The sequence below is a fragment of the Pituophis catenifer genome, unplaced genomic scaffold (assembly GCF_029215685.1).
Source record: "Pituophis catenifer annectens isolate HBS135680 unplaced genomic scaffold, rPitCat1.0.hap2 SCAF_3, whole genome shotgun sequence".
Classification (NCBI taxonomy): Eukaryota; Metazoa; Chordata; class Lepidosauria; order Squamata; family Colubridae; genus Pituophis; species Pituophis catenifer.
Genome location: NW_027256883.1, coordinates 6,520,782 through 6,547,324, shown reverse-complemented (window position 1 = coordinate 6,547,324; position 26,543 = coordinate 6,520,782). Strand labels below are relative to the sequence as shown.

Sequence of the window (26,543 nt, the reverse complement as noted above, 5' to 3'; positions counted from 1 at the left end):
CCGAATTATATTTTGCCACACAACTGTCTTAAATCTGGACTTTTTTTCAAAACGAACAAACAAACAAAAAAAATCAAGGGATTTCAAGAACTGTAAAATCCAATTCTGAGACCTGAACTAACTTGGCCAGAGTAGGAAAAAAAACTTGCATCTCCTATACAGTTGACATAGAAGTAGCTGGATCCCCGTGCTTCAATACGAAATTACAAGCTTGAATCCTCCCCTATCCTCTCCCCTTCTCTCCCTCAGACTTGCCCCACAGAAACATCTCCCATCCTATCCCCTTCTCTCCCTCAGGCTTTCTAGCCCCTTCTCTCCCTGAGGCTTGCCCCATAGAAGCCTCTCCTCTCCCTCAGGCTGGCCCCACAGAAACATCTCCTATCCTATCCCCTTCTCTCCCTCAGGCTTTCTAGCCCCTTCTCTCCCTCAGGCTTGCCCCACAGAAGCCTCTCCTTTCCCTCAGGCTGGCCCCACAGAAATATCTCCCATCCTATCCCCTTCTCTCCCTCAGGCTTTCTAGCCCCTTCTCTCCCTCAGGCTTGCCCCACAGAAGCCTCTCCTCTCCCTCAGGCTGGCCCCACAGAAACATCTCCTATCCTATCCCCTTCTCTCCCTCAGGCTTTCTAGCCCCTTCTCTCCCTCAGGCTTGCCCCACAGAAGCCTCTCCTCTCCCTCAGGCTGGCCCCACAGAAACATCTCCCATCCTATCCCCTTCTCTCCCTCAGGCTTTCTAGCCCCTTCTCTCCCTCAGGCTTGCCCCACAGAAGCCTCTCCTCTCCCTCAGGCTGGCCCCACAGAAACATCTCCTATCCTATCCCCTTCTCTCCCTCAGGCTTTCTAGCCCCTTCTCTCCCTCAGGCTTGCCCCACAGAAGCCTCTCCTCTCCCTCAGGCTGGCCCCACAGAAACATCCCCTATCCTATCCCCTTCTCTCCCTCAGGCTTTCTAGCCCCTTCTCTCCCTCAGGCTTGCCCCACAGAAGCCTGTCCTCTGCTATCCCATTCTCTCCAGAGTTATTTTCAAGTTGGGAGGGGGAGTAGAACGTCTAACTAATTAGCACCAGAGAGTCTTAATAATAATATAGGAAATACTATTGCTCAGATGGTCATTTCGAAAAATCCTTTCTTAGTGAGCACCTAGAAGCCAAGAAGAACATATGTGGCAAATTTCAAGTTTGTGGGCTTTACGGTTCTGGAGATTTCGTGATTAATGTGTGAGTGGTTCTCGCTTTTATAGAGAGAGAGATTTAGAAGATTTTTAAAAGTTTAAAAGAATACGAAAAGCTCAAGTGAACAGAATAGAAACAAATTAGAAGTGCAGGTCATGACTTACGTTATAACTTTATATACATCTTCCAAACAGACAAGCAAGGATGCAATTAATTTGAGGATTATTTTTGAGAAATCAGTGGATACAGTCCAGTGTTACGTATATCTTAATAATTGAAATGTATTTCTAAAAGAGAGATCACTCTGTAAACCAGGAGTCTCCAACCTTGGCCACTTTAAGACTTGTGGACTTCAACTCCCAGAATGGCTGAGGAATTCTGGGAGTTGAAGTCCACAAGACTTAAAATGGCCAAGGTTGGAGACCCCTGCTGTAAACCATTGTCAATGAAGAAAATCCAGTTCCTCGGTATCTAACGTTGCCTCTTCTTAAACGAACAAAAGTGATTGTCCGGGTACATTTGGCTACTTGCAGGTAGTACTTAACCACTGCCTCTCCAAGGCATGTAGAAAACCTGGGAGTAGAAAGCAAGAGAGAGAGAGAGAGAGAGAGAGAAAGAGAGAGAGAGAGAGAGAGGCGAACCCAGAGCCAGCCTTGCTGAGCAAGGCGGTGAACTTAGGCTACGCTACCATTGACATTTACAACTTGGTCTGGATCACGGAGTGCACCGCTCGGATGTGAACGCTGGGCAGGCATAACCAGGACGGGGGAAACTCCTTGCTCGAGTGGCCTTCGTGAAACTTGATGTTCAGGTAAAAGTCTCCCGTGCAGAGAAATAGAAGCGCCCCGACACACATGGAGTTTTCGGTCGGCTTCACCTGAAAGAAAAAGGATAGGAGAATTGGAGCAGAGTGAGACAATGCAAAATATAGGAATCATGTGTGTGTGTGTGTGTGTGCACATGCGTGTGTCTGTTTGGTTTCCCCATCCTAGTGTTGTGGCCCGCCAGTGGCCAGCAGAGCTGGCAGCAGATTCGGCCAGTAAGGAGGTTGGGGAGGAACACGGGCCAATCCTGAAGTCTAGGCATCCATCCTACAAAGCACAGCCATATAATTCCTCATGCTTGTCAAGGAGGAGACCCAATTAATTTACCCAGTTGGTAGAAGGATAACTGGAGCCCATTTTAGCTATGTGAAAGATATACACACAGGGGCAGGGACGCGGGGGCTCAGTGGCTAAGTTGCTGAGCTTGTCGACCAGAAGGTTGGCAGTTCAGAGGTTCGAATCCCTACTGCCGCATAACGGAGTGAGCTCCCGTTACTTGTCCCAGCTTCTGCCAACCTAGCAGTTCAAAAGAACGTAAAAAATGCAAATAGAAAAATAGGGACCAGCGTTCCGTGCGCCTTTGGCGTTGATCATGCCGGCCACATGACCACGGAGACGTCTTTGGACAGCGCTGGCTCTTTGGCTTTGAAACAGAGATGAGCACTGCCCCCTAGAGCCGGGAACGACTAGCACATATGTGCAAGGGGAACTTTTACCTTTACCTATACAAAGGGCGTATTGATTTTGTTTTATACTTTGTTATTTTTATTGGTGGTGTAAAACATTCTGGTGTTAAACACAGTGGAGGATAAAGTTTAAAAAATGTAAGCAAGCAAGTAAGCAAGCAATCAAACAAATCCATGCTTTTTTTAAACAGTGAAATGTGAGGAATTCCAAAGTCCTTTCAAAGAAATTGCTGAATAAAATATCACAGAACGCCACTGGACGTTCATTTCTTTAACGTTTTAACTTTGGAGACAGAATAAATAAGATTCAGCACGGACTTACTGTGTCGATATAAAAGGTGTTGGAGCCAACAAAAGAGATGCCATCTTGGAGATCGTAATTGTGGACGCCGTTTTGATAATCTTGGTAGGGGATCACAGTGAGGGAGAAGGGTCCGACGTTGTGCTTGCTCCAATTGGTCAGTTTCACTTCGAGCTTCACTGGATCCCCGACGGTGCAGTCTGCTACAATATCTGAGTCACAGGGTTTTCCTTCCACCAACACGTCTGGAATACAAAAAGAGACAGATGGAGGGGTGAATGCGTTTTGCTTCGAGAATGTGAAATCCTAGAATAGAATAGAATAGAATAGAATAGAATAGAATAGAATAGAATAGAATAGAATAGAATAGAATAGAATAGAATAGAATAGAATAGAATAGAATAACAGAGTTGGAAGGGACCTTGGAGGTCTTCTTTTCTAGGCCCCTGCTTAGGCAGGAAACCCTACACCACTTCAGATAAATGGCTGTCCGATCTCTTCTTAAAAACTTCCAGTGTTGGAACATTCGCAACTTCTGGAGGCAAGTTGTTCCATTGAACAATTGTCAGGAAATTTCTCCTTAGTTCTAAATTGCTTTCCTCCTTGATGAGTTTCCATCCATTGCTTCTTGTCCTGCCTTCAGGTGCTTTGGAGAATAGCTTGACTCCCTCTTCTTTGTGGCAGCCCCTGAGATATTGGAACACTGCTATCCTGTCTCCCCTAGTCCTTCTTTTTATTAAACTAGACATACCCAGTTCCTGCAACCGTTCTTCATATGTTTTAGCCTCCAGTCTCCTAATCATCTTGGTTGCTCTTCTCTGCACTCTTTCTAGAGTCTCCACATCTTTTTTACATCGTGGCTACCAAAACTGGAGGCCTTTTAAATGTAATGCCTTTTGCAAACCGAAAGGAAGCAAGTTGCAACCGAAAATGAATACCACAGTAGAGGTAGTCCAGTTACAACAGTCGATTTAGTGACCAAAGTTACAACAGTACTGAAAAATCCTACTTGAGTCGGCCATGGCAAGTTGGCCATTCAGTTGAGGTAAAAACCTGTTAGTCAGAAAAGAAAGGGTTTTCTTTTTACTAAGGCTTGAAATCCTTGCCTTCACAAATTGTGGGAGCTTCATCACTGGAAGCTTTCAAGAAGAGACTGGACTGTCATCTGTCAGAAATGGTGTAGGGTCTCCAGCTTGGGCAGGGGGTTGGACTAGATGACCTACAAGATCCCTTCTGACAATCTGTTAAAAAGATCCTGATAATAATAAACATCCATAACTAGCATCTTCTCTAAAGTGGTAAAAGTTTGGCATTTTACAACATGTTTACAATTTTCACCCCACATCTTTATTAGTATGAAGTTATACTTTATTTTTTTTTGTTAATTTATTTTTATTTTTATTTCTCATAAACATACTTAAATGTACAGTCTCTTATCCATTGTTAATCATACATATTATCTTTTGACTTTTATATTAGTTCATTCTTCATCCTAAAAAAATAGGGTATATTCGAATAGGAATATACCCTATTTTTTTAGGATGAAGAAGTTATACTTTTATTGAGGTATGGGTTTTAAACGAGAAACCAAAATCTTTCATTAATTCTTCGTAACGGAAAACATCTGAATTCACCTAGGCATTTGTAATGTATTTTTTCCTCTTTTGTTATTGTTAAATTGGTATCATTTAACAGGTGAAGAATCCGTAGGAATCTAAACGAACTGACCGACAGACAAATCACAACATGTATCTACTGCCTGACAGAAATGCAATTGATAATAATGGCGGGATGATCGATTTAATCTTGATTAGGCAGCAAACTGCAGTTAATTCAAAATAGTATTCGTTAGTAAAAAATATGTACAGGTGTTGCCAGCGGGGATAACATTTTAAAATATATACCCATTTTTTTAAATTATTATTATCATGATCAGCTCTTCCCGAATGACACAAAAGAGTTTAGGTATCCTTAACACCTTCAAATCCTCATCAACTGACAGAGCCGTGAAAAGGTCAGAAACATTCATTTTGGGTAGATTAATTTAGCAATAACAAGCCTCAAATCAACCGGGTCAACTTTCTTCATTTATTTCATCACATTCTTGCTTCAACCTCTCCTCTCTGTTATTTTTAGTTTTGTCAGTAGAAACCATTTGAGCTAAACCTAATATTTTGTCACTGTCACAAGCCCTCCCAGCTGCCTGTGTCTGTGCATGACAAATCGCCCCAAAGATCTCACCACAGCTTGGCAAAACCCCCCCAAAAAACTCCGTTCCTATTCATGCCAGTCGTACATTTTTCAGAAATAAAAAGAGAGAGGGCCGTTGAATAGAAAACCTTTACGAATGAAGAAGAGGACTGCAAATGAAGCGTTCCTTTGTGCATGTGTTCGACACATCTCGGGCTTCTCTGCCGAGACATTTCCGGCAAAGTAAATTTTCCGGTTCTCTTGGCAAATCAAGGCAGGGGTAATTAGCAATCGCACACTGAGCTCATTCCAAGGAAAATATGGATGTCGCCAGGAGAATAGGCTGATGGACAGAACACATGATGGCTGTCAAACGCCGGAGAAATCAGAAGATTCGGGCAGTTCAAATGAGGATAAAGATTTATTGCAAGCTTAAGCGCTCTACAAGAATCTGACCAACTAACCGTCAAGGGAAATGCACGGGAGATAAGAAAAGCAATCAAGGAGAGCTGGACTTATAGATCTATTGGGGGCACGCAGGGACTCGTGACTTATGATGTACTTGACCCCTCCATCGGACTCAGCCTGGTAATTCCCCTACAATGGCTGGGTTAGTGCTAAGAAAAAGCCTTCTTTAATTTCTCCAATCTCTTTGGTCCAAAGTTTGGGATCAGGTCTCTTATTCTGCTCATCCAGCACTTTACCCATAATTAACAGTAACAGATTTAACGGATTAACAGAATTGGACCTTGTAGGTAATCTAGTCCTAGCCCCTATCCAAGCAGGAGAACCTACACCATTTCTGACAGATGGCAGTCCAGTCTCTTCTTGAAAGCTTCCAGTGATGGAGCTCCCACAACTTCTCACGATAAGGAGAACTCAGGAAAGTTCTCCTTATTTCTGGGTTGAATCTCTCCTTCATCAGTTTCCATCCATTATTCCTTGTCTGGCCTTCAGGTACTTTGGAAAATAGGTGGACCCCTTCCTCTCTGTGGCAGCCCCTCAAATATTGGAAGACTGCTATCATGTCTTCTCTGGTTCTTCTCTTCACTAGACTAGCCATGCCTAGTTCCTGCAACCATTCATCATACGTTTTAGCCTCCAATCCCCTAATCATCTTTCTTGCTCTTCTCTGTACTCTTTCTAGAGTCTCAACATCTTTTTTACAGTGTGGTGACCAAAACTGGATAACAGTTGGAAGGGACCTTGGAGATCATCTAGTCCAACCCCCTGCTCTCGCAGGAGACCTATACTATTTCTGATAAATAGCTGTCCAACAACTTCCGTAGGCAATTTGTTCCATTGGTTAATTGTTCTCACGGGTAGGAATTTTCTTCTTATTTCTAGATTGCTTTTCTTCTTGGTTAGTTTCCATCCATTGTTTCTTGTCCTGCCTACAGGTACTTTGGTAAACAGGTTGGCCCCCTCTTCCTGGATACTTCAGGGGTGGCAGGGGTGGCAGCCCTTGAAGTATTGGAAGACTGCTATCATGTCACCAGTGGTCCTTCTTTTTACTAAACTAGGTACAGTATATCCAATTCCAGCAATTGTTGTTTGTATGTTTTAACTTTTTCTTCTTGTTGTTGTTAGTTGCGAAGTCGTGTCCCATCCATCATGACCCCATGGACAATGTTCCTCCAGGCCTTCCTGTCCTCTACCATCCTCTGGAGTCCGTTTAAGCTCACGCCGACTGCTTCAGTGACTCCATCCAGCCACCTCATTCTCTGCCGTCCCCTTCTTCTTTTGCCCTCAATCCTTCCCAGCATTAGGCTCTTCTCCAGGGAGTCCTTCCTTCTCATTAGGTGGCCAAAGTATTTGACTTTCATCTTCAGGATCTGACCTTCTAAAGAGCAGTCAGGGTTGATCTCCTCTTGGACTGACCGGTTTGATCGCCTTGCAGTCCAAGGAACTCGCAGGAGTCTTCTCCAGCACCAGAGTTTAAAGGCCTCAATTCTTTGGCGCTCAGCCTTCCTTATGGTCCAACTTTCACAGCCATACATTGTAACTGGGAAAACCATAGCCTTGACTATACGCACTTTCGTTATAGTTTTTGCTGCTCTTCTCTGAACTCTTTCCAAAGCCTTGACATTTTTATCTTTTTCATTAACATTAAAGTTGATAATGGCAGAAGGCTTAATACCGGTATCAGATATAGAATTTAGATAGTTCAGTGGTCTCCAATCCTTACGTTGTATCTGCAATGGGACAGTCCAATGAAGGGTAAACTCACACTCTTCTCTTTTCCTCTGGTGGCGTACCACACCTCCTCTCTATGTGTCCGTGAAAAGCCTCCCGATTCTCACATCCAATTAAAATGTAAAAAGGTCACAAGACAGAAACTTCAGATCGGAGAAATTGATTTCATCTTTCCCACAGCCAATTAGTCTACGATTGATTTAGGGTTTGTATGCCGTAGAGAGATTAATTATTTCCTGAACGCAAAACCTAACCTGGCACCAATCCAAGAGGTATAAAGGCAGCTTTGCTCTGTCAAACGATCAGCCCTGTTTGCAGAGGTACGGGGGAGGCAGCCGATTACGGGGAAACTACCTTGACACAGCTGCACACCTCAACCAAGAAATTATTTCGGTTTTGGGTCCCTCGCTAACCCAGAAACGGTTGACGGCGCTCGGTGGAGCTCACTTAACATTCTCGTTTGCAAAAGAGTAAAGTCCGGGTGTTGTGTGTTTGGCTTGCTAACACAGATGGCATGTAAAAAGAGAGATTACATGAGCTGTTCGTTAAGGATTTGATCCCGTCAAACAGCTCTAGGTTTTTATACGGAATGGAATGGAATGGAATGGAATGGAGTGGAGTAGAGTGGAGTGGAGTAGAATAGAGTACATAGAATAGAATAGAATAGAATAGAATAGAATAGAATAGAATAGAATAGAATAGAATAGAACAGAATAACAGAGTTGGAAGGGACCTTGGAGATCTTCTAGTCCAACCCTCCGCTCAGGCAGGAAACCCCATAACATTTCAGACAAATGGTCATCCAATATCTTCTTGAAAACCTGCCGTGTTGGAGCATTCTCAAGCCAGAAGTTGTGGGTGCTTCATCACTGGAGGATTTTAAGAAGAGACAACCACCTATCTGAAATGGGTTAAGGCCTCCTGATTAAGGGGTTGGACTAGAAGACCTCCAAGGTCCCTTCCAACTCTCTTATTCGGTTACTCCGCTATTAGGTCAAACTGCAATGATTTGCTTAACAAGCATGGCCATAAAGCTGATAAAATTGGCCATGACTGACTGAACATCCGGCTTCGGGCCCAGATTGGGATCAGAAGTTGAGGTCAACCTGTACATTTTCATCCCATCTGGAGAATCCCACTCACTTATCTTTGTTTCTCCCTCTCCTGTGAACAGCAACTAGCATTTTAATTTTGTTAGCCAGAGTCCAAGACTGGAATTTAGAACGCAGCTGCAACCTAACAACCAAGTGTTAAGCACACATAAATGTTTCTCAGCCAGTATTCTACATGGGCAGAGAAGTGTTTAAGAAAACAGAAAACAGAGTTGGAAGGGACCTTGGAGGTCTTCTAGTCCAACCCCCTGCTTAGGCAGGAAACCCTACACCACTTCAGACAAATAGCTATCCAACATCTTCCTAAAAACTTCCAGTGTTGGAGCATTCACAACTTCTGGAGGCAAGTTGTTCCACTTATTAATTGTTCTAACTGTCAGGAAATTTCTCCTTAGTTCTAAGTTGCTTCTCTCCTTGATTAGTTTCCACCCATTGCTTCTTGTCCTCCCATCAGGTGCTTCGGAGAATAGCTTGACTCTCTCTTCTTTGTGGCAGCCCGAGAAGGGCTGTGTTGCAGTTATTTCTCCATAAGGCATGGGAAGAACTCAGTGGTGGCTTGCCCCCGGTTCGGACCGGTTCGCAAGAACCGGTAGTAGAATGAGCGGGAGGCTCCGCCCACTGACCTGTACATCATCAGAAGTGATCTGCGCACATGCAGAAGCTTCTGCGCATGCGCAGAAGAGCGCACACGCGCACGATCAAAGCAAGCACGCAGGCATGATGCGAACCAGTAGTAAGTAGAACCCACCCCGGAAGATCTGCGTACATTGAGAATGGTTGAGAATAATTGTAACAGTAAAGATTATGAAAGAATCTATCGTTTGCTTAAAGTTCAAGCTAGAACTCAAAAGAAGATAGAACAAAGAGCAGAGTCATGGATTATAAATTCAGGGAGTCCTTGATTTATGACCCCGATTGAGCCAACATTTCTGTTGCTAAGCAAGACCCTTGTTAAGTGAACTTCCCTCATTTTATGGTCTTCCTTGCCACAATTGTTGAGCGAAACACTGCAGTTCTTAAGTTAGCAACACGGTTGTTAAGTGAATCTGGCTTCCCCATTGACTGGGTGAAACCAGGCTTAATAGCAGTGACTGTGAGAGGGATCTTGGAGTCCTAGTGGACAACCAGCTAAATATGAGCTAGCAGTGTGCAGCGGCAGCCAAAAAAGCCAATGTGATCCTATGTTGCATTAACAGAGGGATACAATCAAGATCAAGGGAGGTACTAATACCACTCTATAAAGCCTTAGTAAGAGCACACCTAGAATACTGCATCCAGTTTTGGTCACCAAACTATAAAAAAGATGTGGAGACTCTAGAAAAAGTGCAGAGAAGAGCAACCAAAATGATTAGAGGACTGGAGACTAAAACATACGAAGAACGGTTGCAGGGACTGGGCATGGCTAGTCTAGTGAAAAGAAAGACCAGGGAAGACATGATAGCAGACTTCCAATATTAGAGGAGCTGCCACAAAGAGGAGGAGGGTCAAGCTGTTTTCCAAAGCACCTGAAGGCCAGACAAGGAATAATGGATGGAAACTGATCAAGAAGAAATTCAACCTAGAAATAAGGAGAAATTTTCTGACAGTCAGGACAACCAACCCATGGAACAGAAGTTGCCTTCAGAAGTTGTGGGAGCTTCATCTCTGGAAGCTTTCAAGAAGAGACTGGACTGCCATCTGCCAGAAATGGTGTAACGTCTCCTGCTTGGGCTGGGGGTTGGATTGGATGACCTCCAAGGTCCCTTCCAACTCTGTTAATCTGTACTTCAGACTTGGCTTGTCAGAAGGTGGCAAAAGCGGATCGCATGAAACCCGGGATGCTGCGACCATCCTAAACATGAGCCAAGACTCAAGAATTTTGATGGTGCGACCCTGGGGATGGCTGCAAAGGTCACGAGTCGCCTTTTTTTCAGCGCCGTTGTAACTTCAAATGGTCGAGCACCAACTGTAAATAGGATTAAGTTCCTGCCTGCTTTCAAATTACCTGGGAGAAGCCTTAGGAAATTGCTGCTCTGTTGCAATCCAATTTAGTAATGACGGACGCTCATCCTTTGGCCTGGGCTGTTTAAAACCAGGCAAATTCCTTTCCTTTTCTCTCTCCCCCCGCCCTATAAAAATCTGAAGTGGCTGCTGCCAGCTTCTTGTTTCAGCTTCCCGAAGCAGGAGGTTGGATAAAATTCCCTTCCGCTGCTGAGCTCTTGTTCCAACCATCCCAATCTGTGCTGAGTTTTTCTTTAATCAAAGGAGCCTGGGCATTGTTCCTGGGCCATCGCAGCCCCTTCTTCCCCCATATTGTGGCACGAGTTGTTTTTCCCCTTTAATCTTCCCAGCCGACGTCCTCTTTCATTTGCAACACCGGATTTGGCCACCGCTTGGGTTTTGTGGTCATGAAAAAAGCCGGAGAGGTTAGGCAGGTCCATCCAAACCGAACAGATTCATAAACGGCGGATTCTCTTCTCCTCGGACGTATCGCACAAGTGCCAAATGGCAGTTGGGTGACAGCTGAGCCTCCTATTAACGGGTGTATTATTTGCGGTAAATCTGTGCGACGCATTTCGACTCTCTGATTCACGTTTAAACTGAGAAGTCTCCATTTGCTAGTATATAGTTTAGTTTAGTTTAGTTTATTTGATTTGTATACCGCCCTACTCCCGAAGGACTCAGGGCAGTGAACAGCCAAACAATAAAATACATAGATACAAAATTTTTTAAAACCAAATAAAATCAAATTAAATCATTTTGGCCCAGACAGATTAAAACACCCCAATAATTTAAAAACAGATTAAAATTTACATATTTAAAAAGGGAAGAGATTAGGCCAAGCCCGCCTGAGGGAATAAAAAGGTCTTGAGAGCGCGGCGGAAGGTGCGCAGATCCGGGATCCTCCGTATCTCCGGGGGGAGCTCATTCCAGATGGTAGGTGCCCCCACAGAGAAGGCTCTCCCCCTAGGGGCTGCCAGTCGACACTGTTTGGCTGACGGCACCCGGAGGAGCCCCTCTCTATGAGAGCGTACTGGCCGGTGGGAGGCTATTGGTGGTAGTAGGCGGTCCCGTAGATAACCAGGTCCTAAGCCATGGAGCGCTTTAAAGGTGGTAACCAAAACCTTGAAGCGCACTTGGAAGACCACCGGGAGCCAGTGCAGCTCGCGCAGGAGAGGTGTTACATGGGAGCGCCATGTCGCTCCCATAACCACCCGCGCGGCCGCACTCTGCGCCAGTTGGAGCCTCCGGGTGCTCCTCAAGGGGAGCCCCATGTAGAGAGCATTGCAATATAAAAATACATACATACACTTAAGGCAAAACAGTAATTTTGGGACGGCAAAGAGATCTGGCAAATCAAATTGCCTGCAATCCCCGCCATGCTAAATACCCAAAGCAGCATGCTGTCGGTTGGTTTGTTTATTTAGGAAATTTATATGGCCGCCTATTCGCTCACAGGGACCCTAGGTGGCTTACAAGCAATAAAAGCACAGTATAGAAAATTAAAACAACAACAACAACCACACACAATAACTCTCCAACCCCTGGCGACAACAAACAAACAAGCAACTTGGTGGGCTCCGTCACACTCTGGGCTCCCCAGGCCCGCTGGCGAAACTAAGACTTCAGAGCCTTACGAAAGACTATCAAAGTGGGAGCCAGGCTAATCTCTGAATTTCTGACCAATCAATCAATCAGAATAGAGTTGGAAGGGACCTTCGAGGTCTTCTAGTCCAACCCCCTGCTCAAGCAGGAGACCCTATAACGTTTCAGATAGATGGATGTCCAGTCTCTTCTTAGAAACCTCCAATGATGGAGCACCCACAACTGGTTGATTGTTCTCACTGTTAGGAAGCTTCTCCTTAATTCCAGGTTGCTTCTCTCCTTGGTTAATTTCCATCCATTGTTTGATGATTGTCAGGATTCCAAGCAGTCGTGAAATTCAATTTTTTTTTTACTACCGGTTCTCTGGGCGTGGCTTGGTGGGCATGGCAGGGGAAGGATACTGCAAAATCTCCATTACCACCTCACTCCAGGGGAAGGATACTGCAAAATCCCCATTCCCTTCCCACTCCTGGGGGAAGGATATGGCAAAATCTCCATTCCCTCCCCACTCCTGGGGCCAGCTAGAGGTGGTATTTGCCAGTTCTCCGAACTACTCAAAATTTCCGCTGCCGGTTCGCCAGAACCTATCAGAGCCTGCTGGATTTCACCCCTGATTCCAGTAATAGATCAGCTTCAGGGTTGACAATGATATTCCAAAGAGAAGGAGCCACCATGGAGAAAGGCCCTTCTTCTGGGTCCCACCAGATGTACACAGATGTAGGGGATGGGACCCATGACATTCTTTGCCTTCCCACTCTAGTGGGTTCGGTGGATGTGACCAGCAAGAAACGGTCCCTCGGATAACTTGGTCCCAAGCCACGAAGGGCTTTAGAGGTGAGAACCAGCACCTTGAATTGCACCTGGAAACAGATCAGCAACCAATGCAGCTTCCCGCAGGAGAGTTAATACATGTCACACCTAGGTCTGCACAGAACCAGGCGGGCTGAGGTGCATTTTGACCCCACTGGAGCTTCTGGCTACTTTTCAAAGGCAGCCCAATTGTTTCCTGCTCCTCGCTAGAACTTTTCAAATGTCATTTTTCGGCATCCTGAGATGCTAAACCTGACAGTCAGCACCTGAACTAGAAGGCTACAAGAGTCAACAGATCCAGAAGTGATAGCAGCGAGCAAATGTGGATGTTCAAAGTAGAGACCGATTCCACAGCAAAATCTGGTGGACGTCAAAGCAGATTATGAATGCTTTAATGAGGTTGGCCTTGCCGTTAGGCCACTGAGGTGGACATCTCAGGTGACAGATGATGGAGGTTGCAAAAAGCTACCTAGAATAGAGCTGTAGTAGTCACAGAGGTAAGATAATGAAAAGTGATAGTTGCTGGTATTTGAATAGGGTAACACTTGCATTTTGTTTAACTACCCTTGTTTCAGGGGTGAAATGCTCCCGGTTCGGACCAGATTGTACGTAGTGATGGCGGAGGATGGTTCAGACAACCGGTAGCAAAAATCCCTGCCCCCACCCCCCACCATGCCCAGCTGAGCCGCACGATCATCAGAGGTTTTTTTTTTTTTTTTTTACTTTTAAAAGCATTTTTTCTACAACCTCTTCTGATGAAAAAAATGCTTTAAAAAAAAAAAAAGCCTCTGATGATCGCATGGCTCAGCTGGGATCATCAGAGGCTTTTCAAAGCATATTTTTCTGCAACCTCTTGGCCAAAGAGGTGGTTAAAAAAATGCCTTTGAAAAGTCTCTGACGATCCCAGCTGAGTTCCCTGATTGACAGAGAGGCTTTTCAAAGCATTAGAAAAAATGCTTTGAAAAGTTTTTTTTTTAAAAAAAATTGGCCACGCCCACCCAGTCACATTACCCCCCCAAGCCACGCCCACAGAACCAGTAGTAACAGATTTTACATTTCACCCCCGCCTTGTTTATATCCCAATCGAAGGACTACCGATTCAGACAAACAATCAATAAATAACAGCCTAATCAAAGAACCACCAAGAACGTTCCCAACACTGACAAGATAAGCGACTTGTATATAAACAGAGACCCAACCCCACTCCCTTCTAGCACTGATGCTGTTACCTAGTTGGGTAATGAAACAACCAAGAAACAACCAAATTCAGAGAGCACCAAGAACCCCACAGTCCTCCTCTTCCTCCTCTGTACAAACTCTACATCCTTCTAAGACTGATGCTGTTACCCAGTTGGGTAATAAAACGTCTGCAAGAAAACAATCACACAGTCCACCTCCTCCTCTCCACAAACCCCACACCCTTCTAGGATTGATAGTGTTACCTAGTTGGATAATAAAACACCTGCCAAATCCCCCCTCCCCACAATCTCAGAGAGTATCAAGGACCACCCAATCTTCCTCCTCCTCTCCACAAACCCTAAGCCCTTCTAGGACTGATGCTGTTACCAAATTGGGTAATGAAACATCTGCAAGAAAAAAAAAAAAAAACCAAGTTCAGAGAGCACCAAGGACCCAATATTTTGCTCTTTGTCTTAGGTAGTGAAGTGTTAGCAAAGAGTAGCAAGAAGAAGCAGAAGAGAAATGGTATAGAGCTATCTGGACATAACGTTACGTACTGTTATTTATTTACTCCGTTTGCAAACCACCTTGCCGCTTATTCCAAAATTCAAGGCTGCTTAGAGCAATTTAAAAATATATAAATGCAACAATAATAAAAAAAAAAACCAATGCACTTGAAATTAAACTTCTACCGATGGAAGAGAGCGGGCAGAGCTAAATCACGGTTATTCATTAAAGGGGTATGTGTTAAAGCCAATTCATTCTAAAATAAAATGGTTTTTCGTTTCCACTCCAATGAAGAATGAAGACACACAACACTTAGCATTGTACCATCTGGATGAAAAACGATCATCGTTGCTGTTCGGGAGCTGCAACTGCGCATGACCATCAAGAGGCAACTCTTCTGAGATTGCAGAGAGGAAAACGAGAAGGGAAATAAATATACAAAATCCATCCCCTGACATAATAGCCCCCCCTTTTTTTTTAAATGCCAAACTTGCTCAGAAGAAAGAATCAATCTCAGCATTCCTAAAAGAGAAGTTTGCCACAAAATAATAATAATAATAATAATAATAATAATAATAATAATAATAATAATAATAAAATGATTTCATTCTCCAATATATTCTCCAATAAAGAGGAGCTCTGGCTGACAGAACTCTTTTAACAATTTTTTTTTTTAAAAAAAGGCCAATCAAGACAGAAACCAGGGTGCGTGCAAGTGTTGCATATATTTGGAATATAAAACCAGAAGAAAACTCTTTTACGGCACATATTACCGCAAACCTAATTTGTTGAACAGTCCATTGCTTTCCTAATCCTTTTTAGCTTCCTAATCTCCAGAAAGTTTCCCATTCATGAACAACATTTTTAAATTGAATTAGTGGGAAGGAGAGGGAGGAAGGAAGGGAGGAAGATGAGAAAGGGAAAAGGGAGGGAGGGAGAAGGGAAGAGAGGGAGGGATGGGAACAGGGAGGAAAGAAGGGGAGGGAGGGAGGGAGGAAAGAAGGAGGAAGGGATGGAAACAGGGAGGAAGGAAAGAAGAGGAAGGAGGGAGGGAGGAAGGGAGGAAGAGGGAGGAAAGGGGATGGGAACAGGGAGGAAGGAAAGAAGGGGAGGGAGGGAGGGGGGAAGGAAGGGAGGGAGGAAGGAAGGAAAGAGGGAGGAAGGGATGGGAACAGGGAGGAAGGAAAGAAGGGGAGGGAGGAGGGAAGGAAGGGAGGAAGGAAGGAAAGAGGGAGGAAGGTATAGGAACAGGGAGGAAGGAAAGAAGAGGAAGGAGGGAGGGAGGGAGGAAGAGGGAGGAAAGGTGATGGGAACAGGGAGGAATGAAAGAAGGGGAGGGAGGGAGGGGGGAAGGAAGGGAGGGAGGAAGGAAGGAAAGAGGGAGGAAGGGATGGGAACAGGGAGGAAGGAAAGAAGGGGAGGGAGGAGGGAAGGAAGGGAGGAAGGAAGGAAAGAGGGAGGAAGGTATAGGAACAGGGAGGAAGGAAAGAAGAGGAAGGAGGGAGGGAGGGAGGAAGAGGGAGGAAAGGTGATGGGAACAGGGAGGAATGAAAGAAGGGGAGGGAGGGGGGAAGGAAGGGAGGAAGGAAGGAAAGATGAAGGAAGGGATGGGAACAGGGAGGAAGGAAAGAAGGGGAGGGAGGGGGGAAGGAAGGGAGGAAGGAAGGAAAGAGGGAGGAAGGGATGGGAACAGGGAGGAAGGAAAGAAGGGGAGAGGGAGGGAGGGAGGAGGAAAAAAGGAAGGAAGGAAGGAAGGAAGGAAGGAAGGAAGGAAGGAAGGAAGGAAGGAAGGAAGGAAGGAAGGAAGGAAAGGAGGGAGGGAGGTTGGATCCAACATCTTTTGATTTGTAATTTTCTTCCAAATTATTTTGAAAGCAAAAATTTGGGCAAATCCCCAGGAGACAGTGAGTTCTAGTTCCGCCTTAGGCACGAAAGCTTGGATGTGACCCGGAAGACCTTAAAGGTTGGAGGGCGATTTTAAGAAAAGGACGTACGATGCCCTTGAATTCAGATTGCAAATCGAGATCATGCCTAAGCTTCAGGATACAATATATGAGAAGAAAACTAAGCAATCTGGCACAGCAGCACAAAGCAGTTGAGATTTCAGAAGGAAAACAGCTAGAAAAACACGGCAAGGTAGGAAGGGAAAACGAAAGAAGGCACGAATGACAAGACTTGGCAACGAGAGATTGGAGCAGAAAGGTTTTTTCATGTATGATGGAAGCGTTTTAGCAACTGACAATTAACTTGCTACCAAAGCCTTATGTTAAGTGATAGGTTTAAAAAAAAAATATCAACCAGAAATGGAAGAGTAATTCAGTTGCAACTGAGCATGATCTGGTCAGTGCGATGGGTTCCGAAAGAACCACAGCCAGGACTTCATAGTGGAGGAATATGGAGGAATATGTTGGGGAGTGTGTGGCTGGGGAATTCTGGGAATTGAAGTCCACACATCTTCAAGGGGGCCAAGGTTGCAAAACACTGGACTAAGATTGAAGCCATGAAGTGGCTTTTATTCTTTGTTTTAGATGGGATTACGGGGGGTCTTTGTCTGGGGGTGGGGTGGCAAGATGGATCTATCTGGTTCTGATGGGATTAGGCAAAAAGAGAAGCTGGGTTTGAGCCTGAACGCATCAAAAAGACGGGAAGGAAAAGGGTACGGACTCCATTTTGTTTGGGTTCTGCCCCAGCTACGGACCCCAAAGAACGCACAAAGTCTGTACAAACCTTAGTTTACTAAATTAAATCATTTTTTTTTCCAAACAAAGGCTGTTAATTAACTTTCTTAACAGTTTACAAGAATCCAAAGAATAAATAATCTTAATCTTACTATGGTTGGCAGAAAGCCCAGAAGCAATTTGCAGAGAACTAAGATCAAGGCACGAAGGAGAGTGAACGAAGTTGTTCCCTGCAAATTGCTTCAGTTGGCGTTCCTCCTTAAATAGGCTAAGGGAGTGGCCAATTAGCCCCAAGCCTTACTCCTGAGGAGCCACTCCTGCCTTTTGGCCGCTCTGCGCGCCCGTGCATTGAGAAGAGGCTCCTCCTCTTCGTCCTCTTCACTTAAGGGAGCTTCTGGAGGTTCTGAAGGCCCTGGCTGAATCCCCGCCTCTGGCACCACATCTTCTCCAGCCTCATTGTCCGATTCAAGTGCCAGCTGCACAGGCTGCTGGCGCAGCACCACACCAGCCTCCTCACTGTCCGAATCAGCCACCAGCCGCACAGGCCGTGTACGGGCCACAACAGTTTGTTAGATTTCCCCCCCCCCCAACCTCCCAGTGCACCGTCAACATTTGTGGTCTTGGGACTATTTTGGTTGATGAGAATCGGTTAAGGTTGTGTAGAATTACAGCTCTGGGAATCAGTGCCAAGATCACCCTGTGGCTTTCCTCCCCACGCAGTTGGACAAGCCAATTGTGGATCTCAATACGACGATCACACCGGCATTCTTTTGCAACTATTGATATTAAAATCGTATTTTAAAGCAACATTTCACTTTTATTTTGCTCCCTTGGATTGCACGAAGTTTCTTCGTCTCTTCTTAACTGCTCAATCTGGACTTGACCAAAAGGCTGGCCGACGTTTTTTGGGGGTACATTTGGAGGTACAGGTAGTCCTCGACTTACGACAGTTTGCAGAGTGGCTGTTCGAAGTTACAACGGCACTGAAAAAAAGTGACTGGTGATCGTTTTTCACACTTATGACCGATTGCGGCATCCCCGTGGTGACGCGATTTACATTCGGATGCTGGACAACTTCAACCGTCACAAATGGCTCGCATTTATGACGGTTGCAGTGTCCTTGGGTCATGTGATCACCGTCTGCGACCTTCTGACAAGCCAAGTCTGTGGGGGAAGCCAGTTTCACTTAACGACCGGGTTACTAACTTAAAAACTGCAGTGATTCACTGAAAAGCTATGGAAAGAAAAGTCATAAAATGGGGCAAATCTCATTTAGCAATAGAAATGACATGTCCCGATATCTCAGGGGCTGCCCCAAAGAAGAGAGAGTCAAGCTATTCTCCAAAGCACCTGAGGGCAGGACAAGAAGCAATGGGTGGAAACTAATCAGGGAGAGAAGCAACCTAGAACTAAGAAGAAATTTCATGACCGTGAGAACTGTCAGAATGCCCCAACACTGGAAGTTTGAACAATCATTTGTCTGGAATGGTATAAGGCAGTGATGGCTAACCTTTTCCGGACCGAGGCCCCAAAGCGTGCCAAACCCCCAAAATGCAATGCGTGAGCGACCCCCGCACATGCGCCCCGCCCCCCACGCATGCACCCCCAGCATGTGCCCTCCCTCCATGCATACATGCACGCTCCCGCATGTGCCCTGCCCTCCCGCGCATGCGTACGCACACTCTACATGGGTGGCAGAGACCCACAGACTAGCTGGCCGGCGGGAGGTGCGCGCGCATGCACGGCAAAGCTTAAAGGGGGCGACAGCTGGCATGCTCATAGAGAGGGTGCTGTGTGCCATCTCTGGCATGCTTGCCATAGGTTTGCCATCATGGGTATAGGTTCTCCTGCTTGAGCTGGACTAGAAGACCTCCAAGGCCCCTTCTAGCTTGTTCTGTCCTGTCCTGTCCTGTCCTGTCCTGTCCTATCCTATCCTATTCTAAATTTTGCCCCCAATTGTGATTGTAGCTGCTGTCAAGGAGCTTCTGAATCTCTATGAGCTTCAAACGTTTACTGCAGCTCTAAGCATTAGATTACAAACCCTATAAAACTTTTCTTTTATGAATTTATTATTTATTATTATGATAAATCAAACTGGAAGCACTGTTGAAGAATCTGAATGAAAACTCGGAGCTTTCTGGAGCAATCCACCCCCCCCCCCGAAGTAACCCTGGCCTACAATTAACGAAAATATAAGCCATTATCTGGTCTGTGTTTATTTATTTATTTGACTTTGGTAGCTGCCCATCTTCAACAAATGACCTTTATAAATTATATTTCTGAAAAAAAGCATGGAACAACGTTGAATGCTTCCTGTTATTTTGTAGTCAAAGAAAAAACATTTGTAATTTTTTTAACCACCTGTTCATTAATGATATACATTATGAACTATAGTGACAATATATAATATATAGGGTACACATGTGGGAGTATGAGTAATACTTTAGTTATATGTTTTATGAGTAGATAAGAATGTACTCTGTCCTCATAAGGCAGATATTTGAAAGCGTAAGATGCTTTGAATCACAGCAATCATGGTTCTGCGGAGGAAGAAACGGATGTAATACAGACCTGTAAATTGCCTTTGCCAAGAGCAGTTGCTGAAGGCATTTGATTTGACAGGCTGGGCGCATAGATATAGAATATTTTTTTTCTGGAACAACCATATATTTCCCAATATACTTGGGAGTTTAGGTTTAACTTTCTTAAAGGAAATTTCTCAACTCACAAAGCATCCCTGGCCTGCTCTTGAGTTGCCGTAGACAAGGGGGATGGGAAACCGATGAAGCAATCCGGCAGCCAAAGACAGGAGCACATTCTAGACATATCTTTTTCAAGGCTGTCGCCCATGGTTACCTACAGAGGCCGGAGGGGAGTGATCTCTACAACCCAGAAAATTAATCTGTTGGTGAATGTGATTGATGACACACTCTGGGGGGGAGGGGGAAACAGTGTCATGATTAGAGCCATAAATTATGTGGGGTCAGAGTTGATTTCATTTGGGAACGTGCCGACATGGAGCTCCTAATTTTTTTATTTTTATTTTTTTAAAATTTGATTTATATGCTGCCCTTCTCCAGAGACTCAGGGCGGCTTACAATGTGCTCAGCAATAGCCTTCATCCTTTTGTATATTTATACAAAGTCAGCTTATTGCCCCCACAAACTGGGTCCTCAATTTACCTACCTTAGAAAGGATGGAAGGCTGAGTCAACCTTGAGCCTGGCGAGATTCGAACCTGCAGTAATTGCAGGCAGCTGGTCTTAATAACCAGCTTAATAACAGGGTGCCTTAGACCACTGTACTACCAAGGGGAGGTGGCAAATGGTGATCACATGACCACAGGACACTGCAGCCATCAGAAATGCGAGCTGACTGCCACGTGCCCAGATCACAATCACATGGCTGGAGGGGGGGAACGTTGTGACAGTTATAAATTCTGGTCATTAAGTTACTTTTTTACAGCACTGTCATAACTTCAAATGATCCCTAAACAAATGGTCATCAGTTGAGGACTAGCTATACAGGTAGCCCTCGACTTACAACAGTTCATTTAATGTCCGTTCGAAGTTACAATGGCACTGAAAAAAGTGACCGTTTTTCACACTTATGACCGTTGTACCCTCCCCACGGTCACATGATTTACGTTCGGATGCTTGACAACTGACTCACATTTATGACGGTTGCAGTGTCCCAGGGTTACGTGATCCCGTTTTGTGACCTTCCGACAACCAAAGTCAATGGGGAAACCAGATTCATTTAACAACTGTGTCAAGGAGAGTCATAAAATGGGAGAAAACTCACTTAACAAATTTCTCGCTTAGCAACATAGATTTTGGCCTCAATTGTGGTCATAAGTTGAAGACTACCTGTAGCTCATGAGAGGTTTATCTGTGGACTGGATGGGGCGTGGTTTTGTGTGCTGCCTGCATCCCGCGAATGGGGCTTTGCTTGTTTGTGCGGCCCAGTTTCTGGCATGCTGCGGCCCGGTACAGTTCCACGGACCGGGGAGGACAGACCAGGGGTTCGTGACCCCCCCCCGTTCTATATAAAGAACTTTCCATTTTCAATTTTTAAACAGGATTTTTATTCTTGTATATTCTTGTATCTATATTTTTCTTGACTGTACACCCCCTTGAGTCCTACGGGAGAAAGGCGGTATAGAAATATAATAAATAAATAAATAAATAAATAAATAAATAAATAAATAAATAAATAAATATTGGGAAGAAATTAGCGGTAAAAGGAAGCCAGGCCACCAAAGAACACGGTGGCTGGATACCATCAAAGCTGACGCTAGCCAGAGCACGGAACGGTAATGCCAGATCGGAAGATGTGGAGAGGCCTGGCGGCCCATAGAATCGACAAGAGTCAGTCATGACTGAATGGATAAAATCAGGGGGTGGGCTTCAAAATTTTAGCAATGGGTTCTCTGCCTGGTTGCTGGGTGGGCGTGGCCATGGTAGGCGTGGCATAGTCAGCTGCCTGCACCACAGCGGGGAGGGGGCATTTTTGCCCTCCCTGGGCTTCAGAGGCTTTCCTCGAGCATTCAGGAGGGCGAAAACGGCCTCCCCAGGCTCCGGAGACTGGAAACTGGTCCATTTCCAGCCTTCCCAAACTTCCAGTAGGCCTGTTTTTCACCCTCCTCAAGCCTCCGGACACGCCCTGCACTTACCTGCATCCAAAACAGTCCGTGTGGGGACTCCTCGGAGGGGCTGGGTGAGGAGGGCAGGGCTAGCCAGGAGTGGGATTTGGGGGTTCTCCGAACTGCACAGAATCTTAGCTAGAGGTTCTCCCGAACCCCTGCGAACTCCCAGCAGCCCCACCCCTGGATAACATCATTATCATGCAAAATCTTACTAGTATGTTCCTAATGCAGAGAAGAGCAACTAAGATGATCAAAGGCCTGGAGACTAAATCATTGGAAGAACGGCTGCAGGTTTTGGGTTTGACAAGTCTAAAGAAAAGAAGAATTAGGGGTGACATGACAGCAGTTGTCCAGTATTTGAGGGGGAGTCCAATTATTCTCCAAAGCACCTGAGGGCAGGACAAGAAACAATGGATGGAAACTAAGTGAGGAGAGAAGCAACCTGGAATTGAGGAGAAACTTCCTAACAGTGAGGACAATTAACCAGGGGAACAGCTTGCCACCAGAAGTTATGGGTGCTTCATCACTAGAGGTTTTTAAGAAGAGATTGGACAGTCACTTGTCTGAAATGGTACAGGGACTCCTGCTTGAGCAGAGGGCTGGACTAGAAGACCTCCAAGGTCCCTTCCAACTCTAGTCTGATTGACTGAAGTGGTCTAAGTAAAGGCATAGGGAAGTGTCCTCTGGTTCCATAGTGTCTTAGCTAAGAGTCTCTTAAAGGATGCACGGAAGATGGTTGAGAAAGATCATTTTAGAAACTGAACAGAACAGAATAACAGAGTTGGACGGGACTTTGGAGGTCTTCTAATCCAACCCCCTGCTCATCAAACAAGAGACCTTCTACCAATTCCATACAAGTCTCTTCTTAAAAGCCTTCATAAAGGAGGACCATCAACTTCTGGTGGCAAGCTGTCCCACTGGTTAATTGTCCTCACTGTTAGGAATGTTCTCCTTAATTCCAGGTTGCTTCTCTCCTTGGTTAGTTTCCATCCATCGTCTCTTGCCTCCTTGCCTTCTGGTGCTTTGGAAAATAAGGTTTTATCAGGAGCCCTCGGCATAACATCAAGGAAGTTCCCTTCAAACGGAACATCCAATCTTCAGCTTCGTAGTACTGTGCCAGAAAACATTACTTTCCGAAATGTAAATGTAACAAGGCTTACTGCACATCAGACTAATGCGAAGTTCAATTACGAAATGAAACCGTAAGACTGTTTTAAGCTTTCAGAACAAAAAGAAAGAAGGAAGGAAGGAAGGAAGGAAGGAAGGAAGGAAGGAAGGAAGGAAGGAAGGAAGGAAGGAAGGAAGGAAAGAAAGAAAGAAAGAAAGAAAGAAAGAAAGAAAGAAAGAAAGAAGAAAGGAGGGAGGGAGGGAGGGAGGGAGGGAGGGAGGGAGGGAGGAAGGAAGGAAGGAAAGAAAGAAGGAAAGAAAGAAAGAAAGAAAGAAAGAAAGGAAGAAAGAAGAAAGGAGGGAGGGAGAAAGGGAGGGAGGGAGGGAGGGAGGGAGGAAGGAAGGAAGGAAGGAAGGAAAGAAAGAAAGAAAGAAAGAAGAAAGGAGGGAGGGAGGAAGGGAGGAGGGAGGGAGGGAGGGAAGAAGGAAGGAAGGAAGGAAAGAAAGAAGGAAAGAAGGGAGGAGGGAGGGAGGGAGGGAGGAAGGAAAGAAGGAAAGAAAGAAGGAAAGAAAGAAAGAAAGAAAGAAAGAAAGAAAGAAAGAAAGAAAGAAAGAAGAAAGGGAGGGAGGGAGGGAGGGAGGGAGGAAGGAAGGAAGGAAGGAAGGAAGGAAGGAAGGAAGGAAAGAAAGAAAGAAAGAAAGAAAGAAGAAAGGAGGGAGGGAGGAAGGGAGGAGGGAGGGAGGGAGGAAGGAAGGAAGGAAGGAAGGAAGGAAGGAAGGAAGGAAAGAAAGAAAGAAAGAAAGAAAGAAAGAAAGAAAGAAAGAAAGAAAGAAAGAAAGAAAGAAAGAAAGAAAGAAAGAATTCTGTTTTCTCCGCCCATCACGTGAAGGAAAAGTCGTGTAATATTTCATCATATCCCAGGGCATTTTTGATCCCACCGTAGTAGTTTCTTTCTGCTTTATATGCTAAAGATAATACATTGCTCTAATCCGGTGATGGCGAACCTATGGCACGGGTGCCACAGGTGGCACACGGAGCCATATCAGTGGGCACATGAGCATTGCCGTAGCTCAGCTCCAGCACGCATGCGTGCGCTGGCCAGCAGATTTTAGGGCCTTCCGGTCCCGCCGGAAGTTGGGAAATGGGCTGTTTCCTGCCTCCGGAGGGCCTCTGGGGTGGGTGGGGGAAGGCTGTTTTCGCCCTCCCCAGGCTCCTAGAAAGTCTCTGGAGCCTGGGGAGGGTGAAAAACGGACCTACTGGGCCCACTGTGCCATCGCATGTTAAAAGCGGGGGGGGGAGGTGTGCGCACATGCGTGGGGCGCATTGAATTATGGGTGTGGGCACGCACGACCTCCCCGCACTCCCCCCGCTTTTGGCACGTGACGGCAAAAAGGTTAGCCATCACTACTCTAAACTATGGTATTATTTGCAAAGCCATCTCCACTGGCTGTGTAAATATGAATGCTGAAGCCCCAAGCTTTGGCTGCTTCGTTGAAACCAACCATGATTTAAGCACAATGAACTGGAATTAATTAGACACATTTAGGGCTTAGCTCACAACCAAGCCTTCCTGATCTCAGCATTTTCCAGATGAAAGCATGAGATATATGTGCCAACTTCATACTACAGGCCAAGCATCTGCACTTTAAAAAAAAAAATACTTTTTTTTAGCATGGAGGTCATTCAAGGCTCTTCTTCCAAGTATCAACTATCAGAAATATGGTAAAGAGTATTTGTATTCAGTCTGGCTATGAATAGGAATGCGATTTCTGATGAATTCTGTATTAGTTTAGCTTTGCGGTATTATGAAACAGGAAAGATGTTACAGGTCTGTCTTTTCCAAGCATGCAGGTACTAGAAGAGGAACAACTTTCTATTTAATTACTGTACGTGGTAAATTATTGTACTATGTAAATTACATGAATAGTAAAATATAGAAAATAAAATATTCTGTGTTTTTCGGACTCTAAGACACACTGGAGTATAAGACGCACCAAGATTTTGAAGAAGTAAACAAGAAAAAAAAATTTTTTTTTTGCCCTCCCCAGGCGCCAGGAGCACTCTGCAAGGCCTCCCAAACCCTCTGCGCATCCCGTTTTTGTGAAAGACGGCCTGTTTTTCGCAAAAATGGGGCCTTCAGAGGATTTGGGAGGCCTGCAGAGTGTTCCTGGGGCCTGGGGAGGGCAAAAACGCGATGCATGGGGGGTTTGGGAGGCCAAAAACGGGCCGGTTTTTTTTGCAAAAATGGGGTCTGCAGAGTGCTCCTGGGGTCAGGGGAAGGCAAAAATGCCCCCATATTTGAGAAAAACTGATCCGTTTTTGGCCTCTCAAACCCCCCATGTGTTGCGTTTTTGCCCTCCCCAGCCCCCAGGAGTACTCTGCAGGCCTCCCAAACCCTCTGCAGGGCCCTGTTTTTGGTGAAAATGGGATGCGCAAGCAAGGTTTCGGGAGGCCAAAAATGGCTGTATTCGGGGTATAAGACGCACCAACATTTCCACCCTCTTTTAGGGGGGGAAAGGTGTGTCTTATACTCCAAAAATTACGGTACTTAAATCTGTCAATGCATATTAATAATGTCCCTTCCACCCCCTCAAAAAAAACCCCTTTAAATTTCATCCTCTTCATAAATCAACTTCAAACTTTAAATCTTAAAAAATGAGCAAACTAAGAAATTGTGCAATATGTATCTGGTAAATAAACATGCAGATTAGACATCTTTTATCCTGCCTTTATTATTTGATAAATAAACTGAAGGCAACAAACACACACAATATTCCTTCCTTCCACCGATCTCCCCCAGAACAACAGCCCTGTGAGGTGGGCTCGGCTAAGAGAGAGTGACGGGCCCAAAGTCACTAAGCTGGTTTTCATGTCTAAAGCTTTTGTGCAATTCACCATTTTTTGGTCATTAATCCAAAGTCACCCAGTCAGCTTTTTTTGCCTAAGGCAGAACTAGAACTCCCCATCTCCTGGTGATTGGACCAAAGTCACCCAGCTGTCTTTTATGCCTAAGTCGGGACTAGAACTCACCACCTCCTGGCCCAAAGTTGCCCAGCCAGCTTTTTTTGCCTAAGGCAGAACTAGAACTCCATGTCTCCTGGTGATTGGACCAAAGTCACCCAGCCAGCTTTCATAACTACGACTAAAGCTAGGAAAGGATGGGTTTCAAATCCAAAGGAATAACTGTGGATCGGAAAGGGAGGGATTGGGAGGCAAAAGGTCAGTCTTGTCTGTCTGTCAGACTGTGGTGCTATCTCAAAATTAAATGAATTTCCAAACTGCCAATCTTTAAGGAAATCTTTCTTTAATTGAGCTCAGCCACCGGATCATGACTCCGCGCGGACAAGACTGACCTTTTGCCCCCCAATCCCTCCCTTTCCGATCCCCAAATCTCTGCTTCTCATTGGCTGTCTTCCAAGTCATTCTTCAGACTTCTTTTCCTCGTCATTTCCCAGGAATGTGCCCCCCCTCATTTTCACGACAACCAGGCTTCAAAGGGATTTATCAGGCAAAAGTTTCAGAGTTTCTCTTTCACTCTCCTCTGCTCTCTCTA

The 26,543-nt window shown here is 45.2% G+C and overlaps 1 protein-coding gene across 1 annotated transcript in view; it reads right to left on the bottom strand.

Annotated features, from left to right (window-relative positions):
- Nucleotides 1–1,584: 1,584 nt before the first annotated feature.
- Nucleotides 1,585–26,543, bottom strand: part of TRAPPC9 (trafficking protein particle complex subunit 9) — a 338,887-nt gene continuing 313,928 nt past the window's right edge. Inside the window, exons 22-23 of the mRNA XM_070941975.1 lie at nt 3,000–3,223; nt 1,585–2,044 (exon numbers count right to left, since the gene is read on the bottom strand). Of these exons, the coding sequence (XP_070798076.1) occupies nt 1,865–2,044; nt 3,000–3,223 (404 nt within the window). The 3' untranslated portion in view covers nt 1,585–1,864. The remainder of the gene's footprint in view (nt 2,045–2,999; nt 3,224–26,543) is intronic.